This window comes from Neopelma chrysocephalum, unplaced genomic scaffold (assembly GCF_003984885.1).
Source record: "Neopelma chrysocephalum unplaced genomic scaffold, ASM398488v2 Primary Assembly neopelma1_45, whole genome shotgun sequence".
Taxonomy (NCBI): Eukaryota; Metazoa; Chordata; class Aves; order Passeriformes; family Pipridae; genus Neopelma; species Neopelma chrysocephalum.
This window is the reverse complement of record NW_020897704.1, coordinates 10,647,330-10,670,894: the sequence shown is the minus strand read 5'-3', so window position 1 is coordinate 10,670,894 and position 23,565 is coordinate 10,647,330. Positions and strand designations below refer to the sequence as shown.

General features: G+C 42.1%; 1 protein-coding gene across 3 annotated transcripts in view; it reads left to right on the top strand.

The window, feature by feature from the left end:
- The window catches only part of CDHR3 (cadherin related family member 3), a 60,601-nt gene extending 37,036 nt beyond the window's left edge, over positions 1-23,565 (top strand). For all 3 annotated transcript variants that reach the window (XM_027679343.1, XM_027679342.1, XM_027679344.1), the window contains 13 exons: positions 1,857-2,005; positions 3,345-3,534; positions 3,845-4,013; positions 5,527-5,626; positions 5,770-5,868; positions 6,483-6,709; positions 8,387-8,558; positions 10,116-10,360; positions 12,907-13,088; positions 14,439-14,452; positions 15,902-15,933; positions 16,925-16,973; positions 19,760-23,565. In XM_027679343.1, coding sequence (XP_027535144.1) covers positions 1,857-2,005; positions 3,345-3,534; positions 3,845-4,013; positions 5,527-5,626; positions 5,770-5,868; positions 6,483-6,709; positions 8,387-8,558; positions 10,116-10,360; positions 12,907-13,088; positions 14,439-14,452; positions 15,902-15,933; positions 16,925-16,973; positions 19,760-20,067 — 1,936 coding nt within the window. In that variant the 3' untranslated portion in view covers positions 20,068-23,565. The remainder of the gene's footprint in view (positions 1-1,856; positions 2,006-3,344; positions 3,535-3,844; positions 4,014-5,526; positions 5,627-5,769; positions 5,869-6,482; positions 6,710-8,386; positions 8,559-10,115; positions 10,361-12,906; positions 13,089-14,438; positions 14,453-15,901; positions 15,934-16,924; positions 16,974-19,759) is intronic.

Below are 23,565 nucleotides of genomic sequence, written 5' to 3'. Positions count from 1 at the left end.
CATTCAGCCTTTTGAAATTCTGGCTGTTAAAATCCATGGAAAACTTGTGGAGTCGGGAAAACAAAGGAGAAGACAAGAAAACAAACATATGCTCCCTTTGCAATTACATTGCAGTGTCTGAAAGGTCTGCTTGAACCATCCTGTAAAAAGCCACTGGCAGGTGGCAGACAGATGGACTACAGGACACATCCCAGACATAGCTGTGTAGGAAGTGACTCCCATTCCTCCCCAGTTGTACTGGTACTTGGTGCTATGGGGGTGTGCTAAATAATGTTCCACTTCTTCCTGAAAGATCTAGTGGGGACCAGCACAGGGTGCAGGAGGGTTGGTAGGGAAAGTGGAGCTGTGGTGACTTTGCTGTCCACAGAGAGGCTGGAGTTGTGATTCCAGTGGGCCTAGGGAGTTCCTACTTTGAACCAAAACCAGTTAGAGCTGTCCCTCGTATATCCTTCAGGCATTTTAGGGTGGCATTTTTGGTACAAGTGAAGGACATCTGTTACTGTTTTTTTCTGAGTGACTCTGGAAGCAACAGGAGAACAAGGAAGGAAGACATCCAATGCCAAGAGTGAGATAGAAACTTCGTAAATACACTGACACCACAGCATTCATAAACTCCTTGTTTACTTCTGGCTGTAAGTTAGGTGTTTTTACCAGGAAAACCCTGTGTGATTTCTCTCTTGTATGCTTGCCTCTTTTCATATGATCTGGCAGAACAGCTGAAGATAATGTGTCTTCTTAACCATTTTAAAATTGCAAGTGAAGACCTGGAGATGTGGGATCTTCTGTTCTATAATTCTCTGCTCCAATTGCTAAGTGCCACATGATGTGTATTTTCAGAGAATAATGAAGGGCTCATGCTTTCCTGTACTGGGAACTATAGACTAGACAATTAGTTAAGTGGTGGCATAGAAAGTTTAAAATGTGCAAAAGGGATTTAGTATTGAAACACACTACTAATGCTTTGCTGAACTCTTGAGCACCTTCAACTCCCTTTGAGTTCTAGAAGCAGGAGATGCCTGTGTGTTTGTGTGTGTTTCAGTAGTATAAATCAGCCTTCAGAAATTCCTTGCACAATGTTTTTGTCCTGGCCCATGCCTGTTTTTGCATGTGGTTCAAGTTGCCTATCTGAGTACCCATGTGAACATGCAACTGCAACCACTGTAAGCAATCCTGCACGTACCTGCCAGATATATCTGAGCTATAAAACTCAATTAATGGGAAATTTGGGAGCACTGGCATACCAAACAGCAGCAGTAAAAAAACATTTTCTCTATGTAAAATGCATCAGACAGACAGATGTTGTTGGGAGTTTGAGGCACATTCATCTGTTGAGCACCCACAGGAGTTCTCCTCCCTGACTCTGCCTACTGCAGGGACAACTCAGCTTTTCTGTAATACTGTTGTCCCCCAGAAACCTCCAGCATTTATTCCAAAAGATGATTAACTACATTAAACTTATTCTATTTTTGTTTTTCTCTTGCAAAATGAAGGAATTAAAGCAAGTGGCTTTACGAGCTGGTGGGTCTGTAGGGAGATGGACAGCATGACTTAACGGCCCCTCCCATCTTCAGCTTCCATGATTCTGTGAAAGTCAAATTGTTTTTACTGTGGAAAAGTTGCAGGGGAAGAACACTTATTTGTATGGCTGTGTCATGCTTTATGAACACAGGAACACATGCCAGTTCAGCTACTGCTACATGTCCAGCTGGCAGACATTCACCCTGACATGAAAATACCATCTCTGAGCCCAGTATGGCCATGGCTCTGCTCCTACAACTGGCTGCTCAGAGAAGTCTGTAATCAGTTGCCCTTGTAAACACAATGTGTGCTTTGCTGAATTTTGTTTTATCTTGTAGAAAACAAAGAATCTATAGAATTCCAGAGGAACAAAGCCCAGGCACCATTGTTGCCAACATAACAGCTAAAGATCCAGATGATGAAGGCTCTCCCAGCAGACTTTTCTACAGCATCCAGTCTTCTGACAGATATTTCTCCATAAATCCATGTAAGACAAGCAAAAACATGCCTTCTGACATCCAAAAAAAAAAAAAAAGAGTGGCTACTTTGGAGAAAATGTTTTTGCCTTAGTTTTAAATTGACTTACTTTATTTTGAGGCTTCCCATATCAATAATGAATGCTCAGTCCCTTATTAGGGTCAAAGTCTTCAGTCACCTGACTAAGACTCAGTAACATATCTTGAAGAAAGTAGACCAAAGGTGACTTCTTGACAAATATTGACTTGTGGCTGCAGGGTGATGGTCCCTTTGGTGGAAGTCAGATTAGATGACTTCTTTTTAATCTCTGAGAGCTGCAGTGACCCTTCTGGGGCTCTTGAAACAGCTGCACATAGCTGTAGCATAATGTCCTCTCTCCTGTCTGAAATCCTCTCCAGCATTGAGGTGCACAGCAAATCTACACCTCAGGTTCATTGCTCCATTCATGACCCTCCTCAGGTAAGGCCATCCAAAAGAATCCTCTCTCTTACAGTGGTCCTACCTCCTTCGTGCTCTCTGGGGTCCATAAATCTGTTCCCCAGAGGTTTTGCTCCAGGGCTGGAATTCATCTGCTTTGCTCCTTGTCTGCTATTGCTTTAGAACTGCTTATCACAGTTGTAAGAGGTGCCGCACAACACAGTGCTGAGGCGGATCAGGGAGATCCTTAAATGCTTTGGATTCCCTGTGCCCTTTGGCCATATATTGTCACCCTCCCCCTCAATTACGCTCCAAAAGGCAGAGGATATATACGCTGTTCTTCTACCTTTGTGCTCTGGGAATAGTACTGTGCTGTACCATAAAAACCTTCTATTTTTGAACAGAGGCTAACAGAAGTGAAAAAAATATTAAGTGAATGGCTGACCAGAGCACTTGACACAGTCTGTCACAGCTAAGAGCAGCTCTGTTGATGTGTGAGTAGATTTGGAGGTGCTGAAGGATGCTTGAATAATAAGAGTAGAAAGTGAAGCAGTCTTACTTCCTAGAGAGCAAGGACAGCACAGGCATTAGCAGCTCATTCTCCTTGATGCTCTGTGAATGCACTCAACTCTGACTTGCAATAGCAACTTGAGAGTAAGGGAAGCCTAACTGCTTCACAAACGCTCTGCTGAGGCCTCACAGGGCCTATATTTGAGCAGTGGGTATGTAGCCATTAGTCTTACTCAGAATGTTCAGAACAGTTTTGTATCACTTAAAAAAAACCCCTAAACCAGGCATGATTTGTACAGAATAGAAGACTTTTTGTTCTGCTACCTGTCTGCTGAGCTACCCTATCCTCTTGCATGTACACCATGACCATTTGTTATTTCCCCCCATGGTGAATGTCCAACTTCTGTCTACTTTCTGCCCAGCGACTGGAGTGCTGCAGGTGACCAGGAGAATCGACCGTGATGCCCTTCCACTGCAGCTCCATCCCAACATCTCACTGATAGTCCAGGTGGAGGACAGTCCCAGCAATGGTCATGCCAGTGAAATGGAGATCACAATCATTATTGATGATATCAATGACAACCCACCAGAATGCAGTCCTTCTACCTTCAGGTATTGAGAGTCTTACTGCCTTGGTGCTGCCTTGCTGCCCCAGACCAGTGTGCAGTCCAGAGCACATCAGTTGGGCTCCCCAGATCTACAGCTAGAAGTTCAAATGGACATTAATCATTAGCCTGCCCATTGTACAGGGCTGTTGTCTGTCACAACATATGGATCGGATTCCGGGTTGCTTCATCTATTGTTGTATTTAGATTTAGGATTTCACTTAGAAAATAAAGCAATGTTTTGGCAAATAGTATATGAAGAGTTCAAAAGAAGAAATATAAGTTGCTCTGATGGGAAACATGTTTGTTTTAAACAGGAAAGAAGTATATGAAAATACGGCTCCTGGGACATTTCTTATTGATCTTAGAAATTACTGTAAAGATATTGATGTTGATCCATCAAACAATCAATTTAATTTCACTGGATTATCTGGTTTTGGAAGCAATAACTTCACTCTGGATTCCACTGTGTCTGGAAGACTTGTGGTCAGTCATTTGTGGCTTTATATTAGATTATCCCATTTCAGAAGTCAACTTATGAAATATTATAAGTTTTTTTAAATTCATTGTCTGCATAAGAAAAAAAAGAATTACTGTAATCCATTTCACAGTTGGTATAATATGGAGAATTACTGTTTTGACTGGATGTGAACACATACCCTTTGATTGGGTGCTTTCTAAGGATTCTACAGAATTTAGTGAACAGAGACTGTTTTCTCCAGTTTTAAATAAATGTGATAGATATGATTGAAAAAAAAATACCCTTTTTTAGGGAGTGTGAAGTACCAATTTTGACATGGATAAACAGAAATCTGATGCCATTTCATACCCATTTACTCATGACAGACTGTAGAAGAACCTTGCTATTCAGCATGAAGAATTTAAATACTTGAGAAATCCCACACTCAGTAATGACTTCCCAGCTTCATTGGTCAGAATTATAAAACCACTCTGAGTGGCAAATTTTCCCAAAAGTGTGATGGGTTTTGCACTTGTGTGATTTTGTGTGTCAAAATATGTGTTCCTTATGCTGATAGCTGCTGGCAAACTTGCATTGGCCAGAAACTCCACTGGTTCCTGGACATGTGCAACAGTGGTTGTTTTATTGCTTCAAAAAAGAACCATGGGCAACTACAGAAAAAGGGAAGCAAGAAAAAACAGACATTCTGTCTAAAAAACAAGAGTGCTACAGGAGCAATAAAATTATTTTGTATGGCTTACTTTAATTTTGGATCTGAGGTATTCTTACCGATAAGTACTGCCCTTAGTTGCTTCATCTACCGAAACAGAAAGCATTTTCCTTGCTGCACAGGATATGATTGTTGTCAGCCCTTTGATCACTGTGTATGTGTAATGTAACAGGCTATCTGAAGTGACCTGTTCCTCCAGGAGTTTCCCTGTAGACTATGATGAACAGTGGATGCCTGTGTGTGTTAGTCCTACTGCCCCAAAGCTTATGAGGCTCCTACAGCAAGATAGAGAGTTCAGGAGATTAGGATTTAAATCCGTGTGAGCCACCACTTAGTAACAACTTGGTGCCTGGATAAACATTTGTGGCTGGACCTGATACCTTCAGTAAACGTCTGCATGCATGAGCTCAAGGAGTAACTACTGTTGTTTAGCAATCACAGATTCTTGTTGAGCCAACAAAGGGCAGAGTAATTACCCAGCTCATTACACGTGCTTTGAATTGATTAGGTAAAAGGTTAAGACCTTATGATCCAAATGATAAAACTTCCCGCACTTATGGGGAAGAAATTTTGTTGGCAGAAGAGAAGAATTTTGAATTTCCAAGAGATAACAGAGCATGAATGTGTAGAAAAAAGCCTGGAATTCAATCCTGCAATTGATTAATAGCCTGTATTATTCCTGTAGAACAATTCTATATGTCAAAGGGGGAGACCATCCTTACAGAACGCTGAAAAAAGTAATTGCCATCCTGTGTACTGTGACTTCCCATAAGGAAGCATAAATACAATTGTGTTTCTTTTTAATTTAGATGACTGGAACTATTGATTTAGAGAACCCAGCTAATCCAGGAATTGAAGTTTATACTTTGACTGTCAGGGTGCAAGATATTGCCCATCCTAACTACTCAAGTAAGTATCCCTTTTAAATTGTTTTTGATAGTTTTCTGTGCTGTAACAGCATGGAGAGAGGGATACCATATGTATTTTGAATATATGCATGAGAAAATTTCACAGCCATACTTAACTCTGATTTAATCTTGTTATATTTCCAGATATCATCTACATTTATATCAGGATAAAGCCAGTGAATGAATTTTTTCCAGTCTTCAGTACTTTATCTTACGTATTTAATGTTTCAGAAATTACTAAAGGTACAGTAACACCTACATTATGGAAATAATGTTGTCATGTTGGTAAGTACCTCTTAGCTCTACATGAATTTTCATATATTTAAATGAGGTGAATGGTTCAAAGTTCCAGTTCAACCAGGGTCTCACCATACAACCACCTACTACCCTTAAATAGACTAAACTGGCGAAAACTCCAATTGTACAGATGGAAGCTGAGACACAGACAAATTCAGCAATTGCACAAGAAATCTGTGACAGCACCAGGAAATGAACTCAAATGTCTTTCTGCTCTTGCTAAATTAGCCTTTTGGAGGGAGTGTGATGGTGCAAAGAAACCATTATAGACTGACACAGGCAAGGGAGGACTCCCTTGGCCCAGCCACGGTGCACTTCTGTTGTGGTTCTCTACAGGCTCTATGTGTTTTGGTATTTACTGCTGGCAGGCAAGCCCATGCACAGGGGAGCCATAGCACAGTGTAGTGAACTAGTGCTTCTCACACCATTGCTTTAATTTTTTGGATGAAAAACTCTAAACCAAATCTTCAGTTCAGTTTCATCAAGTTTTTGTAGGACCAAGTACTCTGTACCTCCTGTTCCTTAAAATGATAATGAAATATGGATTTTCTGTCTCTCAGTTGGATCCAGCATTGGAAGCGTGCATGCCATAGACAAGGACTGGCCACCCTCTATCATCACTTATTCCATTGTAGCTGGAGGAGGCACCAGAGATTACACAAATATCTTCTGGATCAGTCCAAGCAAAGGAGATGTGAGGATTTTAGCTAGATTAGACTATGAAACAACTCAGAAACACATTTTCATAGTACAGGCCTCAGACCGAGAGAAGTTTACAACAGCATCAGTGAGTAAATCCACTCTACTTCTTCCACTTTATCTATGTTTTTCTCTTTTCTTCCTGGCAAGAACAGTAAGACACTGGGCAAAGCACTTTGGTCTGTGAAGGGCAAGTTGAACCCTGTCCAGACTCGTATATTACTCAGATGAAAAAGGTTCATTCAGTTCACTCAGTCTTGGTTTATTTCTTACAAAAACAATTAAAGTAATATTTTAATGTTTTTTTAATCGTGTGGGTTTTGTTTCTCAGTCTTTTTTTCTTATTTTACCTGAGCAGTGAAATTATTTTCTGTGCCCTAAACAATTTAAGTTTTTCTATATGGCTATAAATGTATTAGAAAATAGAAAAAGAACAAAGTCTTGAGGCCAGGTAGCACAATCTAATAGTAGCCATGCCTAGTGACGAGTCCTTTTTGGAACCTATGTAGTGTCCCTTGGCCCTCAAACATAATTTAGATTTTGTCTGTCATGTTTTTTCATTGTAAAGCATCCAAAGTAATGTGGGAATTGTGTTGCAGCCCATCAGAGTTGTGTTTTCATGGGTGGCATGGAGAGGATGTTCTAAATACCTTGGGGATGGGAGCAGGACTTGGGCAGCCTCTTGGGTTAATGTCAGAGGGGCCAGCCCAGTACAGCTGTGTCCACATGGCCTATTGGAGTTGAACTTTGTGTGTGCCTTCCCCTGACTGTGATCTATTTTTTTCCCTGATGGTGTTATCTGGCAGGATCCAAGGCTGTGCCAGGCACCAGTGACAACATTTAACAGCAGGGTTGTGCTCAAATTTGTTGCCCAGACCTATTTTATTCAGAAATAAAAATATAGGTGGTATACCCACAAAGGTCACTTTATAGTCAGTTCTTTCAAAGAATCCCAGTGTCCTTCACAGACAGACTCCTTTTTACTTCTTTTCACGTTTTCTCCCTCATGACTGCTTCACATTTGATTTTTGCACATCTCTTGGAGGTGACACAAGTACTAAACTCGCTTTTTATTCCAGCCAAGCACCACCCATAGAGATGCTAGGTGGGAGGTACTTACTCTCTTTATCATCTATAATATTTCTACGTGATGATTAATGAAAATTCAGCATCAGAAGATTTTAAGTATGACAAGTTTATCTATTGCCTGACTAAGAAAGAACTTTGGGAAGGGTAGCCTTTTTCTCTCAGCCAGATAATCCCAGCTGACATTAAACACATCTGGTGCTGCTCGGGGTGCTCCCAGTCATGCAGAAGGCCATTACCAGCATTTCTGTCTCGCTGGGAACAGTCTATAAGCATTGTTTCTTCCATGGATCATGCCATGAATTATTATTAAATATGCTAGGAAGCCTAACTGATGACTGTGAAGCAATTCAAGAGGTTTGAAATGGAGTTTAATGAATATGTCATTCTAACTATGACACAATTCAGGTTATTCAAATAGTCAGAAAGCTTGAAAATCCCACAGTTTTGGAAGATGGTTCAGGTCAAGGAACCTGTTCCCAGAAGATCACAAGAATTAAAGCACAAATGACAACAGACATTTTCTGGCAGGAACTGGACTGGAAGGGGGGTTCAGTGCTCTTCAACTGCTGTTGATCAAAAGAATAAAATGGGCAAAGCCAAACAGTTTCTGAAGTTAATAAAATTCTGACTCAGCACAGTGGAGCAGCTCCAGCTTGCTATTGCTCTTTTCTTTCAGGTAACTGTGAATGTTTTGGAAGTAAATGATGAAGAACCAGTTTGTTCACCTAATTTCTATTCATTTCAAATCCCAGTCAGCTTAGCTGTTGGGACCAATATTAATGGCTTCAGGATTGAATGTCAAGATCGTGATTCTGATCCCAGGTCTTTCCGTTACTTCATTAATGAAGGTACTGTGTCAGAGTGTGCTAGCTGGGAACGGTGAAAAAATTAGTGAGTGCTGATGGTTCACTTAAATTTGTAAACAAAAATCTAACACATTTTATGTTTCTCATGGTGAGATAGTTGTGATCCACAAGTTCTGCACACCGTTATTTTGCTGCTTACCAAAAGAGATGTCTCTCCACAAGTTGTCTACTGGTGCTAGCACCTAGAACAATTCCCTTGCAAGACTGCATTGCTTACCACATGAATTAATTGGCAATTAATTACACAGTTGACACGAACTTTGGAAGAATGAGCTGGAATGATAGGCAGTGTCAAATTTCCCTTCCAATCACAGATGAGCAAATTGTGAGAAATGATGGAGAGTTCTGTTACTCTGTGTATCTCACATCTAGATGCTGGTATACAGTTAAAAACAACTGCTCGAACCTGTGTGTCCTAGGTCCATGCTGTATCCATTTAATCCCCATTTTAACAACCCTTGTTTGAACCTACAGCAACATCCACTTGGAGAACTGCAGTGCTGTGGGATGACACTCGGCTTCACAAAAAAGGGAACACACTCTCTTGGGGCAATTCCTTTTGTGTTGCTAAGGTGACTGCTGTGAAGGAGGGAGCAGATTGTCCAGGTGCTGTGAGCACCAAAAGCGAGACTGTGTCCTACTGCAGCCCCTTGATGCCAGAGAGGGAGCTCTGCAGCAGTGGTATTGACACATGAACCTATACAATGTCTGTGTTTGTGTTAGTCAATTAAGGTCTGCCCACAGGTCCACTTCTGGCAGTACAGATGTGAGCTGTGCCATGTACTTGCCCTCTGAGCCACAGAGCAGCCCATGGCTCGTTTTGTGCTGTACAATAGACATGGCCTTCAAGGTCACGTCAACTCTAGAGCTTTATGGGGCAACAAGAACCAAACTAAAGCACATTTGGTGCATTTTCATGGCTCTGATCTCCTCTATGTGTCTGCCCAGCGCCTAAGAGCTGGGGCTGTCCTACCTGCAGCCCAACCCATGAGCAGTTCTCCAGCTACACAGATAGAAAGCAGCGGGTGGGGAGCCAGCACCTCTGAGCTCTCCTCCCTGCCCCATGGTGCTGACAAAGCCCTGGAGGCAATTAATGTCCCTGAGTCTTTAGCTCTCTTCTGGAGGACCTTTTCAAAGGCTGTTGCTTCTTGGCAGAGAGAGAAGCCGTGGACAGGGGCTGGAGTAACACTCCAGGGACAACCCAGTAGTAGAATGAGTCACAGTGCAGGGTGTTCACCGCAGCTGGGTGTTGTTGGGTGCTCCCCAGGCTGTAAGGACAGGTCATTCTGGTGACCTCTCATGTGCCCTATGGCTCTGAAGTGTTTCCACAGCCTTCTCTTAGCTGTTTCCCCATAGAGGGTCTCATTCTATGTTGTAATGCCTTTATGACTGTATTGTTTTAAATTATTTTATATGGTATCAGAAAGATCCAGGAGCCATTCTTGTAACTGGCATTTCACCACACCTCATCGCTTGTTCCACACGTTTACTTTACTCTGGGATTAATTTTTTGGCATGTTGGTATTACTTTTTTTGCAGGCAATGAGAACAATCATTTCACTTTTTCACCAACTGCCGGCTCCAATACATCTCGGCTGATTCTTGCATCACAGTTTGACTATGAGAGCGGGTTCGACACAAGCTGGATTTACAATCTGCGCGTCTACATAACAGATGACAATTTACTGTCTGTCAGGGACAAAACTACACATTTAATTGAAACTGGAACAGTGACTTTAAGCATCAGAGTTATCCCAAACCCAACTACTACCATTACCACGACGGTAAGTTCACTGAAATTTATGTCCAGTTCTGCATGTCCTTTATGGACTAGTCTCCACAGAATTGAAGAAAAGAGTGTAGGTGTATTCAAAAGGAAAGCAAAAACCTAAAGTGGGTCCAGTCCTAGGCAGTGCTGAGCCCTATGGTCTTATGATAAAGCCAAAGGTGCTTGGTCTGCTTAGTGCCATGAAGCATTAGTCCCAGGTACAGAGGCATAACATGTGTTTTGTATTTCAGTTTCTAAAACAAAAAGGGCAAGTGGCCAAAGGACTGGGCACACTGCCATTACCATGCAACTGGAAAGTTAAAGATTTTGGCAGCTTTATTAATAAGGAAAGAGCAGGGATTAACCTTTGCCTGGAACCTTAAAATTACCTCATGCATTTTGCACTACTTTTTTTTATTCATAGCTATTCACTTCTACAGCTGCCTTGCACTTCTCTATGCTTCTTTAGCAGTGGAATACATTAATCTGTGGCTACCAAAGTTGAAAAAGACAACAACAACAACAACAAATCCTCATCACTTGGAAGGATCTTTTTCCCGTCACTGTCCTGTAAAACTTGGAGAAGCCTGTCAGGAGCTGAAGCAGTTGTGCACAGCCTCAGCATGTCACTGAGTTTTCAGCAGGTTTCAGACAACAAATCCACAGGGGTGGGATGCATATTTCCTGATCTCCCATCCCATGTGGTGGCCCATAGCTGAGTTAGGGAAGCCTGTACAGCTTTCGGTAGCCCAGGTGTGATCTGATCTTGCACAGCCTGTGGGGCTGTGGGTCTGTGTCCCAGCAATACAGTTCACTCCTCTGCACAGCCATCCCAGGCAAGCTCTGGTTTTCCAGTTTAATTTTGGAGCTGATTTCTATCAGGCTGGTGCAGGATGTGAGGAGAGCTTTCTTTCGTCTTGTCTGCAGAAGTGGCACAGCCTGAGGGTATGGACCACTCTGTCCCCATTCTTGTGCTGGTCATCTCCTTTATCCCTTGCTGCACCATCTTCCATCATCCAGAGTTCATCCATTCTCTGCCTGCCTGCAGATGGCATCACCCTTTTCTCTTTTGCATGCAGGAATGAAAATATGAGTTTACAAAGTGAAAGAGCTCTTCACTGTAAAATGATCTGGGTCTGCTAGAGGCTACTGGTAACTGAGCCAGAACCAAAGGATCCTGCAAACAGCACATGCAAGTCTTTATGCTCTGCTATGAAAATGCTTAGATCCAAATTTGCAGACTAATTAATAACCCTGTTATTATTTAATGCTCTGTTGGGAAGGAATAAATGGTTTTCTCACAGCCTTCTATTCCCCCCTACTTGATGTGGAAATGAAAATTAAGCTGAATAAACTTATTCTGTATTTCTTTCCCATGCTTTACCACAAATACAAACAGTCTTAACCACATACCACAGCATTAAATCTGCCTCTCCAGAGATATCAGCCTTCCACTTTCAGTCTATTTTCCAGAAGAGCACTTCCATTACAGCGAGTTCTCCCATCACTACTCATGTGTTCAGTGCAGCTATTTGATGAATCAGATGCTGGAAGGCTGGTAGTGTAGAAAAGAAGCCCTGTCACAAAAAGTCACTTTTGACTTCAGTTCAAGTGAGGATAGAGTGGTGGCGGTGATCTTGAGATTATTTGAGAATGTCTCTAAGGATTGGATGTATCTTTTATTGACAAGGCTAAATAGGTTATTTTAAAATTATCCTTAAACTGGAAAGAAATAGATACCCTACTAAATTTCATACACAATGTGATTACAAATGTCTCACAGAAAATTAAATAAAATCTTCAGTAGATTAAAAAGCCTAATAGTACCACAATGGGTAATGAACCAGGTAGAGCAAATGACTAATTTCTGAAATGTGTGAGGATAGTTTCATGATGGGACCTTAATGAATGAGTTGCTAGCACCAAGTGACGTGCCAGCTCAGAGATGTGTCTCCTGACACTCAGGAAGATGTGGGAGATTGCAACTGCTCAGGAAGTGTGGTTTTCCCTTCTGGAACAAGTCACAGGGTAGAAAAAAGGAGTTTCATTTCTTTTTATACAATAACCCAGTTCCTTAGGGTTCAACTCCTCTTACAAAGGAGGCTGAACGATGACTGCAGCGAAGATGACCTACTTCCAGTTTTGCCTTAGGTAATAAGAAACCATTATCTCAGTAATGGCAGTATTCCCTGAACTTGCTCACCCTCCAAAAGTGCGCTCACAGTCCCTCAGGCAACCTGTGGCTTTTAAGCCCCACCACAACATGCTTGTTTTAATATAAGGTATTGAAACTTGATATGGAACCTCCCTTTCGCATTGTGGGTGGGCTTCATTTCACCTGCCCTTGTTTGCCTCAGGAGCTCAGTGGTCCACCTCAGCCATCTGAGCTGCCTTGGCAGTCAGCAGGCAGATAGGTGGGATGGATCACTGTCTCCAGCAGACACTATTTCCCAGGTGCCAGGTGCTTCAATGCAGAATTTCAACCAGATGAAAGGTGCTGTTGGTGTCAGTACCCTTACAAGTGTTCAGCCTTAAGGAACTTTTCTTGTCTTCTTTTAAAAGCCCGGCTTCACTGTTGTGACAAGAAGGGAGAACCTCTACTCTGCATTGGCGTGGTACGTGCCGTTCGTCGTCACCCTTGGCAGTTTGCTGCTCCTCGGACTCCTGGGGTTCCTGGGATTCCTGTTGGTGACCTGGGTCCGCACCTGCTGCCCTCCAGCAGGGAAAGCACACCGCACACCTCTGTGAGTCCTCCCAAGAGGAAGTCCCCAGCAGAGCCTGGCAATGACAGAGATAGCCCAAGCCTTTCAGCTGTAATGAAATCTACACTTTAAATCTCTTATAGTGTTGTGCCCTTCCCTGTAGTAAATGCTGTCACCAGCTACAGTGATATTTAGTGTTAATGATATGAAATCAAGAAAAAATGTCTATGGCATTTTTTTCATGGGCGTAGTAACATCAGCATTAGCTGAAGGTAGCAGAGGAATTAGCAATTATGACCTCTAAAGGCAGCTATGCTCATGAGGCTCAGTCAGAGCCTGTGCCAGGCTGTGTTGCCCACAGCAAATATAAATGCTTTTGGTTTGCATTTGATCCCCATTCCAAGGGAGCTCCCATCTAGGTAGTTACTGGATGCAGTTTCCTCTCTCTCAGAGTCATTTGCAAATCTGCTTATGCCAAATTCATTGGCCTGGCAAAGCTCCTGCAGGTTTCCTGGAGTTTTACCCAAGCCAGTTGCAAGGCTCTGGCCCATAAAGCTTAATGGTACCTCTAAATGCTTGTGCTTGGCAAAAGCCGTGGAAGCACCTGGGACTGGACTCTGGTTCACTGTGGGAAGTGCAGAGATCCCTGCTGGCTGGCTTCTCAGTGGGCTGGGGCCAGGCTGCCTCTAAATTGACTTTTTACTTCACAAAACAAAGATAAGCAGTCCCTTAAGTGGACTGGGATTAAAAAAAAAAAGGATTTCTGTAAGTATTCTCTGGATTTGGACATAAATTTAGAAGTTACAGGAAATGTAAAGAGGTAATATATGACTGTGATTTTAATTCAAATGGTGTGTGCAAGGCATTTGCAAGGTATGATAAAAATGACAAATGAATCTAAGCTATTGTTATTATTTATTAATAGGTAAAATGATTCATTGGGAGCCAGGTTCTCCCATTAAAAAGCAATTTCTACATTTTCAAAAACATTTACAACCTTTCAAATATTTTAAAAGGTATTATGTGAGCAGATCAGACTCAAAAAGTTGACCTTCCTCCAAGGATGGAACAAGATGACAGTATCTGAAAATATATTTTTCCAGATTATATAAATCCATCATGCTATCATCAATAAGACTTTATTATTTAAATATCATCCCTTCTTGAAGAGGTGTTAGAGCAATGTTCAGGTCTGCTTTCCTGCTTGAAAGCAGCAATAAATGATGCAAGCCTTCAGTGAAAGCAAAACCAGAAACCAAGCAAATCAGGCAAATCTCAGAACTCAAGGAAACACCCTTCTTGCCAAATAAAAGAGAACAAAGCATGACATTTTTAGGTAGGCAAAAGGATGACATTTGTTAACTACACTCTTAATCTTTTTTTTTGTTACAGGATAAATGCTCCAGGTGCGTACCTCTTTTTTATATTTTAATGTTTCATGACAAGACCTTGTTTATGATTCAGTGTAAGATTTGTAAACTAATTTCTAGACAAAAAAATTTGACCCAGTACACAGGTACTGAGATTAGATAAGCCTGGCCAATTATGGGAGGCCAGACTAAGTGATTTCATGGCCCTTTTGGTGTTCAAAGCTATCAACTATGAGGTAAAAACCAAATTCAGAGTATCCTGGTACTTTGGCACAGGTGCTAAAGAATGACTGTATTTTTCACATGCAATTCGTATGCTATCTGTCAAAAAATAATCCCATCCACCTATAGCACCTTCAAGAATCCTCTCCACTCCAAGTCCCTGTTCTCTGATCACTTCATTTGCTTCCTTGACACCATTACTTCATGTACCTGAAGATTTATTTTCAAGTATTGGTGCTTTTAAAGGGGTTTGTATAACTTAGCAGGGGCATAAGTTGCACATGAAAAAGCATGCTTTTTTAAAGAATTCCTTTTATCCCATTAGTTTTCTGCTGGCAAGCATTGCTCATATGGGCTCAGTAGGACCCTGCTTTTGTAACTCTTTCTCCTCAACTGCTATCTCCCAGCTTGAAAAAACACAGAACTAACAAACCCCACAAAATTAGCTGTTCTCTTGGTTGTCCAATTTGAGACATTTCAGCATTGGCTGGTTTCCAAAAAAATGAATGCTTGGCTTTTTCTGAAAAACTGGTTCTCAAATGCTGGGCCAGACAGAACAGGTTTCCCATCACTGCTCAGGTTGAGACCCATCTGCAGCACTTCAGAGTATTGCAAAACCCATTGGTGGCCAGGCACACACTTCTCCAAAGAAAGCCCATTAAACAAATTGGCAAGGAGCAAGCAAGAAGAAATCATAGCAACTTGTTGGGTATCATCCATGAATCCATGCTGTTGAGATGCCCATGGCACTGCTGCTGTATTTGTTTGCATGTGGGATGAGTTAATAGTGTGGTAAATTCGCACAAAACCAAACTGTTCTTTAATCTGAATTTTACTTGACTGGAACTGAAGCACTTGCCTGTTTTGTCTCCAAGTGGATGTTTGAGTGCACAAGCTTGGAACTACAATAGTAGTTTAAGGAAGTACAATAGTCTACATTTCTGGTTCAGACATCCCCAAAGGTGAATTTCTCTATATCTTCATATTATTTAAAAAGGGAAATTTGTTTAAAAAATTATTGTTATTCATTCATTACTGAAAGAATAAGACTTTTCAAGGCTAGACTTTTAATTAATCTTAGGCAACTGTGGATTCCCACTCTAAGATACTATGAAGGAATTCGCTTTTCAAGGCTCACTTGAGATGTCTCAGAAATTGCGTAGCAAGAATATCTATTTGTTTGAGGAAATCTTGGCTTTAGTTTCTATAGTCTTGCTCAGAAGAGTCTGATTCTTTACAGTGTGTGTGTTTTCCTTTCTGCAGAAAAGAAGAAACCTAAGAAAGATGTGGTTGTGGTAAGTACTGCCGGCCTCAAAACAAAACCCTGTTTTGCCAGCCCCATCATGCAATATGATCATGAAAGGTGTCTGTTTTCAAAGAGAATATAAAAATGATAGGCAAGGAAAAAAGGATTGTCCTCAAGTGCAAAATATTTCAGTGCCCCAACTGGCCTCTGTGTTTGGAGGCAACATTGGGTGTGAGGGATGCTCGCCTGCATGGGGCCCCTTTGCTTCCAAATGCTGAAATGCCCACTGAGGAGCCCAGACAGGCTGTACCCACAACAATGAAAGGGAGACTCACTGCACTCACAGAGGTGGGATTGCAAGTGCCACAGCTTCACTGATGGCAGTGGTGTGCTGCTGAGACACCGCTGACCTGTGCAGCTGACTCTGACCCACCTGAGTGCAAGCAGTGAGATACACAAGCTGTAAAGAGTCTGGTCTTGATAAGCTGTTTGCGGGAAAATGCCATAATTGTTTCTACTGTTGTGGATGTTTCTTTGCTCCTAGATCTCAGGGCTCCTTCTTTTTCATAGACATAATATCATAAAGGCTGTAATGCTCTCAGGCACATGGTGTCATTCTTGGAGTGGTCCTGTGCAGGGCCAGAAGCTGGACTTCAGTGATCCTTGTGAGTCCCTTCCAACTCAGGATATTCTTTGAATCTATGCAAGGCACTTTCATCAGTGAACTCCCTCTCCACAAGTTCTTCAGAGAGGTGATTCCCAAGCCTTCTTTGTGTGGAGGAGCCCACCTTGTGGTTACCCAGGTGGAGGTATTTAGAGTGTCAGACCTTAGCAATTCTCTTTTGAACACCTCATGGCAAAACGCTACACTATGAATGGCTCTTGTTGCCAGTTTAGATTAAACCCAGCCTAAAGGAATGCAATATATAGGTCACACAAATCCACCTCCATCCATGTAGATCACTGTTTCCAAGTCACTGCTTCTTCTTCATACTTAACTAATTCACAGGATTCATTTCACATTTCTTGTCTCTTCACAGACGATGACAAAGCTAAACACTATCTTTGATGGAGAAGCCAGAGACCCAGGTAAGAAAAAGCAATTAACAGGGGATATGAACATTTGTCTGGAAACAAACTGGATTAGTTGATTTAAATATGGTTCGACATTGACTTTTCATGTTTCAGGTTTGCTGTTTCCAAGGAGAATGGGAGTTATATCTCACAGAGAGTACAAATCAAGACAGTGCCTCAGTAACTATTTCTAATGGTAGAATACACTCATGGCCCTTGAAAACACACATCCAATGGCCAGATTATTCACTACTCCTCTGCCAAGCTTGAATATATGGATGTGGTATAAGAAGGTGGGAGGGGAGGAGGGATTTTCTGCAAGCCTCTTGCTCTGGCTATGTGGTTTCCCATCTCTGGGAAATGGCCAGGAGATTAATGTAGCTGCAGAAGTACTGACTTTGTCTCTTAAACCTCTCCCTGGATGCGCGGTGGGTCACTCGTTCCTGCACAGATCTTCTCCTTTGCAGAAACACTGCATTGCTGCTGTTTATCCAAGCATCTCTTGTTAGGAAGGAAAGGGAAGACCTTTTGCTTTTAGATACAGCTGTGGTGGCATCAGCTATCAAGTGCGTCACCAGGCTCCAGTTATGCTAACTCTGAGCATATCTGATTAACCAGCTGGGAAAAGGGAAAATAGGGCAAAAGCTACAAAACCCAGGACAATCAGGGAGGTGTGTGCTTATCCCCTTCCCCGAGTGACAGCCACCGTGCTTTGCAGCAGGGTTCATTGCAGAAAAAGTGTGGTTTTTTTCTAAGGGTTGTTCTGACTTACCTCATTCCCCCGAAACACAGCCCCTGCCTGAGCCCCTCACTTTGATGCTTGGCCTGGAATTAGGATGCCCAGCCCTGGGTGTAATGGATGAGGGCCCCAGCATAGAGATGGAGGGGTGGTAATATGTGACAGTCAGTCTAAATAGGTTTTTTAACAAATAGATCTGAAAATAGGTCTGAAACAATAGGTCTAGAAATTATCCAGGAGAAGGCAGGTTTATTTTGATGCTTGAATTCATCTGGCCAATTTCCACCCAAGTGCCTGTACCTTGTGTTTCTTATTAGCTGGCTCGGAGCTGTTGAATGCCTTGAGCTAATGGGAAACACTAGGCATGGAGACTTCAGTAGAATTTGGGGAAAACAAAGGGGGCCCTACTGTGCAATTAAACCCATCCACAAGGCTGTTCAAGGCCAGTTTGATCCAAGTCCAAGCACACCTGCTTTTTATAAAGAGATCTGGAGGGATGGGCTCCAGAATCCCTGCTTTTTCCCTGTGTAACTTCATTTGTAATACATGGATAGTCTCTAGGCTGCCACAAGAGCTGCTTTCCAGTGTTCTTGCATGACAGCTGGTGGCTCCCTTTCTCAGCAAACCTGACCACACTAAACTTAAGGATATCTGAGCTCATCCAATCTGCACTCCAGGGCCATAGCATTTATGTCATGCCTGACACAAACATTAAGCTGTAACACAGCTTTGTGGTGTCAGCAGGGAAATGTGTGCTCCTCACTCCTCCCCTCTCTTCTCCACAGCTCATCCAAAACCTAGAGGATCAAGTGTTGCCAGTTTGGAAATGAGATTTAATAATTCCCAGGACATCATTTGTTGAATATGATTAAGAGGGATGGTCAGAAGCTGCTTCCTGATCTGGGCTGCTTTAACCTGCCTGCCTTGTAAGCAGGCAATAAAAATAACATGTAAAGAGATCCAGTTTCAACTTTAATTGGTCAAATTGTATTAATGTGTCAGAAACCATTAATTCTGATACAAACTGTAACATGTAGTAACACATAGCCACCGTTTCTTTCCAGGCCTTAATGGTCTATTGCTTGTCTTATATTACTAATGTTTAATTACAAGAAGTGCCACTATAGCTCCTGATTCTCTGTTTAGCAAGAAATAGAGATTTAGACTATGAGGTGATCACACTGGAGACATGGCAATTTTTCAACCTATCTCTAGGTAGCAAACAAGCTGAAGGAAAAAATACTTACTTTTAAAGTACAAGTAGACATTACCCATAAAATCTAAATAGAGACAGAAACCTCTCTAATAAGGAAAGGCAGCCATGTGTGCTGAACACCAAAATGTAACAATATTTTATATATATGAGGGAAGCATGTACTTGTACAAACCGAAAACACACGGTACTTCACTCTATTAATGATAATGTGCACAGCAAACCTCAAGGAAAGGATTTTGTGCAAATGGAGAAGGAATACGTGCAGCCAAAACTCATTGGAGAGCCCACATCTCCAAATCCTGTGTCAACTTAGATGAGCTTACATTGCCTGGAAGATGTATGTAACGTATTGTGCTCCTAAGCAGGTTTTGCTACCTCTGGTAGGCAACTCTACTTGACAAAATAGACACAGACATCCACAATGGCCTTGCTCAGTATGGCAAAAGACAGAAGTTTTGGGATAGTTTGTCCTTACAACTAACAACTATGGATGTGTTTGTCACACTGCCCACGTTAATCCATGGTAGTGTAACTCGGATAGAGGTATAGGATGATAAGAAGGTGCTATTTTTTGGAATGGGAATGTTTTGAATATTCCTATCCCCCAAACTGTAGAGCCAGTTCTTATAGTGGCAGAATAGCAACTCCTCTGAGAGGCCACAGCAATGCCCAGGTCCCCACACTCTCTTGCAGAAATGAGACTTTCCCTCTCAGGGCCACCTCCCCAGCTCAGCTGATTTTCCAAGCGCTTCAGGTTTCTCACTTCAATCCCATGCTGAGAACTGTCATGTCTTGATCTGCTAAAGTGGGAATGATTTTAAACAGTTGTCTTTTTGTTCTTGCAAGTTACTGGCAGAATGTATGAATTCGATACGCGGTCCGGGGCCCGGAGGTGGAAGAAGAGCAATGAGCCCCTTAAGCCAATGCTGGCTGGTCAGGTAAAACCCAGTGCCACAGACAATAGTGGCCAAGGGACAGACAGAGCAGAGGCAGCAAGCAAAAAAGAACCTTCAGAGAAGAGGAAAGAGCTGACTGCAGCAACAAAACCAGCTACCAAGCCCTCAGCAGACCAGGATGGAATGAGATTACAAAAGCAGAAAGAGGAATCTGAGGGCAGGGGGTTATCCTCAGTGGCTCCTCAAGGCAGGAACTGACCTTCTATCCCCAAATGAACCCTGCATTGCCATTAAGCCAGAGTTCATGAGATTCCAAGGCGCTTTCCAAGCAACCTCTGATCTGAATAGCCAAAGAATCAGATGTGATTTTTCTCTCTATATATCTCAGCTGCAAAACATAAGATGGCCATTGGTGTGTATACTGGACCCAAAACCAGGATGAAGCTGGAGGTACCTTTGACAGGTACGTGTATGAGTGGGAGAGAAAGGGAGGACGTGAAAGTGGGAGAAAAGGAAACAAAAGCAGAGTCACAGACAAGAATTCACTGCCCACTGTCCCCTACGGACACTGGCAGTGTCCTCCTGGAAGAGCTCTGCAACCCCAACCAACATGGCCACATCCTCTGACTGCCTTTGGGAATGGCAGCATACACAGGGATATGCTTTCTCACCAGTGAATGGGGTCTCCTGTCCCTGCTGAGCAGCAGAATGAGTGAAAACCACATCAGGGTAGAAATGTGTGTAGAAATGTGTGTTTATAAAAGCTAAAAATACTTGCTTTTCATTGAGTATTTTATTTCAGCCCTTCCTTGCCCTCCCATCTTGCTGTAGAAAAGACTGTGGCTTGAAAGCAATTATGGAGTGGAGAAAACCCACAGCTTGTTATGGTATCTCAGGCTGTCATGTCAACGCTTTCAGCTTATTTATCTTTCATAACACTAGCAACACTAGCAGCATTCAATATCTTCACCTTTGGTATTTCCTCTGGCATATTTAATGCTTTACAGAATCAAGTGGAACACACTCAAAAGAATAATGACAGTAAGCACATGGGGTGAAATAATCTTTTCCGAGTGTGGGCATGTATAATGTAAGTGCTGTCTAAGAACCTGATATAAAACAAGCAAACCCTACAAGATTTCTGAAAATTATTTTAATCTGAAGAAAAATAGTTATAAATGATGACTTAATGCTTCATGTCTTGGCTTCTTTTCTTTCCTGATTACAAAAAGGTTTTTTGGCAATAAAGGGCTGATACCAGGTGATGAAACAAAAACTCGGTTTAACTTGAGCAGGGACAGTCAATGAAGATTTTATTCAGTCTGTCAGAGACATTGTTTTTTGTCATACAATGAAGGACCTGGATGGAGAGGTCCGTGATAATTTCACTGAGGATCCTACACTTCACAAAACCACCCATCATGGTGTTGTGACCCTTTGCTGTGTTCCAAAGGAGTGGTTTGGCTCAGCAACAACTTCCCTTAAAAACACCAATCACCTTCAGTCAAATGCTGGTTCATTGCACAATCAGAAACCCAGCATGTAATGAATATCACAATGATAGAGATAGGAAAGAGTGATTTATACTCTGTTAGCATGTTATCAGTTTATTGTGTCCCTGGCAGTTGTCATAGTGTTGTTTGACCCTCCAGCATCAACAGGCCCAGACACACATTCAGTGCTCCAACCCACTATTGTTTGCATTTATTTGCTGTAAATACAATACATTTGATTCCTATGCAGGTGATTTTCCTGTAACATAGAGAAACTCTGCAGTAAGTGGTAGTACTACTGTAACTCTGATCTTCCTAGCTCTGGCACAAAGCTACCCATAGGCATACATGGCACCTCCAAATGGTAAATTTTGTTACCTGAAGAAGTTAACTGCATTGTTTTCATTGCAGGGAGACACACAGGCATTTGCATTTACTTTCCTGGACATTTCTCTAGGGCAGCTGCTCTGCTTCCTCAGTTACTCTCATTCTACTTTAGTGATTAAGAGGCTAATACCTTTTTTTTTTAAAAGGAGGCAGAGACAGGCTGTAGTTTCAGCCAGGAAATCTGCAAAGGGACAGATGAATACTCCTCTTTCTTTACTACTCTTCCTGCCTCTGAACTGCACAAACTTATTTCCTGCCTTCTCAGGAAAAAAAACTCAACAGCAGCATAACATGGTATCACAGCATACTCCGAACACCCATGTATGCAAACACATTGTCACAGCCAACACTGCTGGTGCTGTAGTGTCTGACAGCTGGCCGACAGCTGGGTGAAAAGCAACTACTCTCATAGCAATGCTCACATACTCTAACCTCAGAACAACTGAGAGTTCCACAAAGAGGTGCCGTGGACTGAAGAGACACCAGATCCAAGAGCTAACACTGCCCAGAATGCTTGCACCTGGTTGAGGTGTGTTTAGCTGGTATACTCAGAGTCTGGGGCAGGGTGTCGGGGGGCAGGTTTAGGCAAGATAAAGCATCCTGTGAGTCGGTGCTGCATGGGTAAACAAGTGTGCTGACCACAAACTGCAGCTTCACCAATCCTTACACTGTTGCTTCAATATGTGCTATGCTGATCTCCAGGTCCAACTAATTCTTCATCCTGATCTTAACTGCAGGACCTTGTTTTGGACAGGACTACTTTCCTTGCTTGGGATCTACTAAATCAAGGAATAACAAGGCTTTATATGAGCAATAGCTTTATGCAAAAGTGGCACCATTTTCCTCTTAGCTGCCCCTGCTACTATGGATGTTCCTCCCCATGAAGTAATCAAGAATGATTTTAGGTCTCACTGAGCCAAAGCACAGCCATTCATTTCTCTGGGCTGCCTTTGGTAAGGCAAAAGCTGAGAAGACAGAACTGACTGACCTAGATGTACACCTGTTACTTATATCAAACAATAAGTGAAATGATGCTTTGAATATACGCAAAAGCAACATATATTTTTCATAAAATAGAAATTATAATATGCTGTGCAGTGCAGCTTTAAATGTTAGAAACCTCTTCTAATTGTCAAACCAGCTTTTGTGCTTTTTTCATTTGTGAGTGTCTTCTAAAGCACAGATTCAGTGTCCTGAACTGGCACTAGATAGACTGAAAGCAAAGATTAAGTGCAGCTCTACACAATAAAAGCATTTGATAATTGGAACAATTAGCTAAGACCGGGAGGCCTTTCCATCATTTGAAGCCTTCAGAAGTCAAGAATGGCTGCTGTGTGCTGTAGAGGGTCAGACTAGATGATGGGAACAGCCTCTCTAGTCTTCAACAGCTCTGTTAGTCTCTGCGAACACAGATACAAGGTGTGAACTTTGGTGCCATTTATTTTAGAGTGATGACACTGATAATCTTAGACTAGAAGAAGAAGAAAGGCACCTGGTGGTTCAAGCAGAGTGGCTGAGGGCAACAGTTCCTGACCTACAGCTGCCTATTACGTTTTATGCATTAATTTTATCTGAAGTCTACAAAAATCAGTGCGAGTTCTGCCACAGGTTTTGATTGCTGTGTCTCTTCCTATTGCACATCTCTGAAGTGCTTTGAGACCTGTGGATTGACATTGCTCTGAAAGTATCAAGAGTGATTAGGGAAGAGCACAGGTCACTTTTCCTGACTGGGTCTAATTCCCCCAGTAGCTTATGTGTGACCATGTTACTGAGATTTTTGTGCTGTTCTCCAAACTGAACGTATTTTTAATGCATAAATGTTCTGCTTTCATGCTGGTGTTATAAATAGCACTTGCAACAAACATCAGAAATCTCA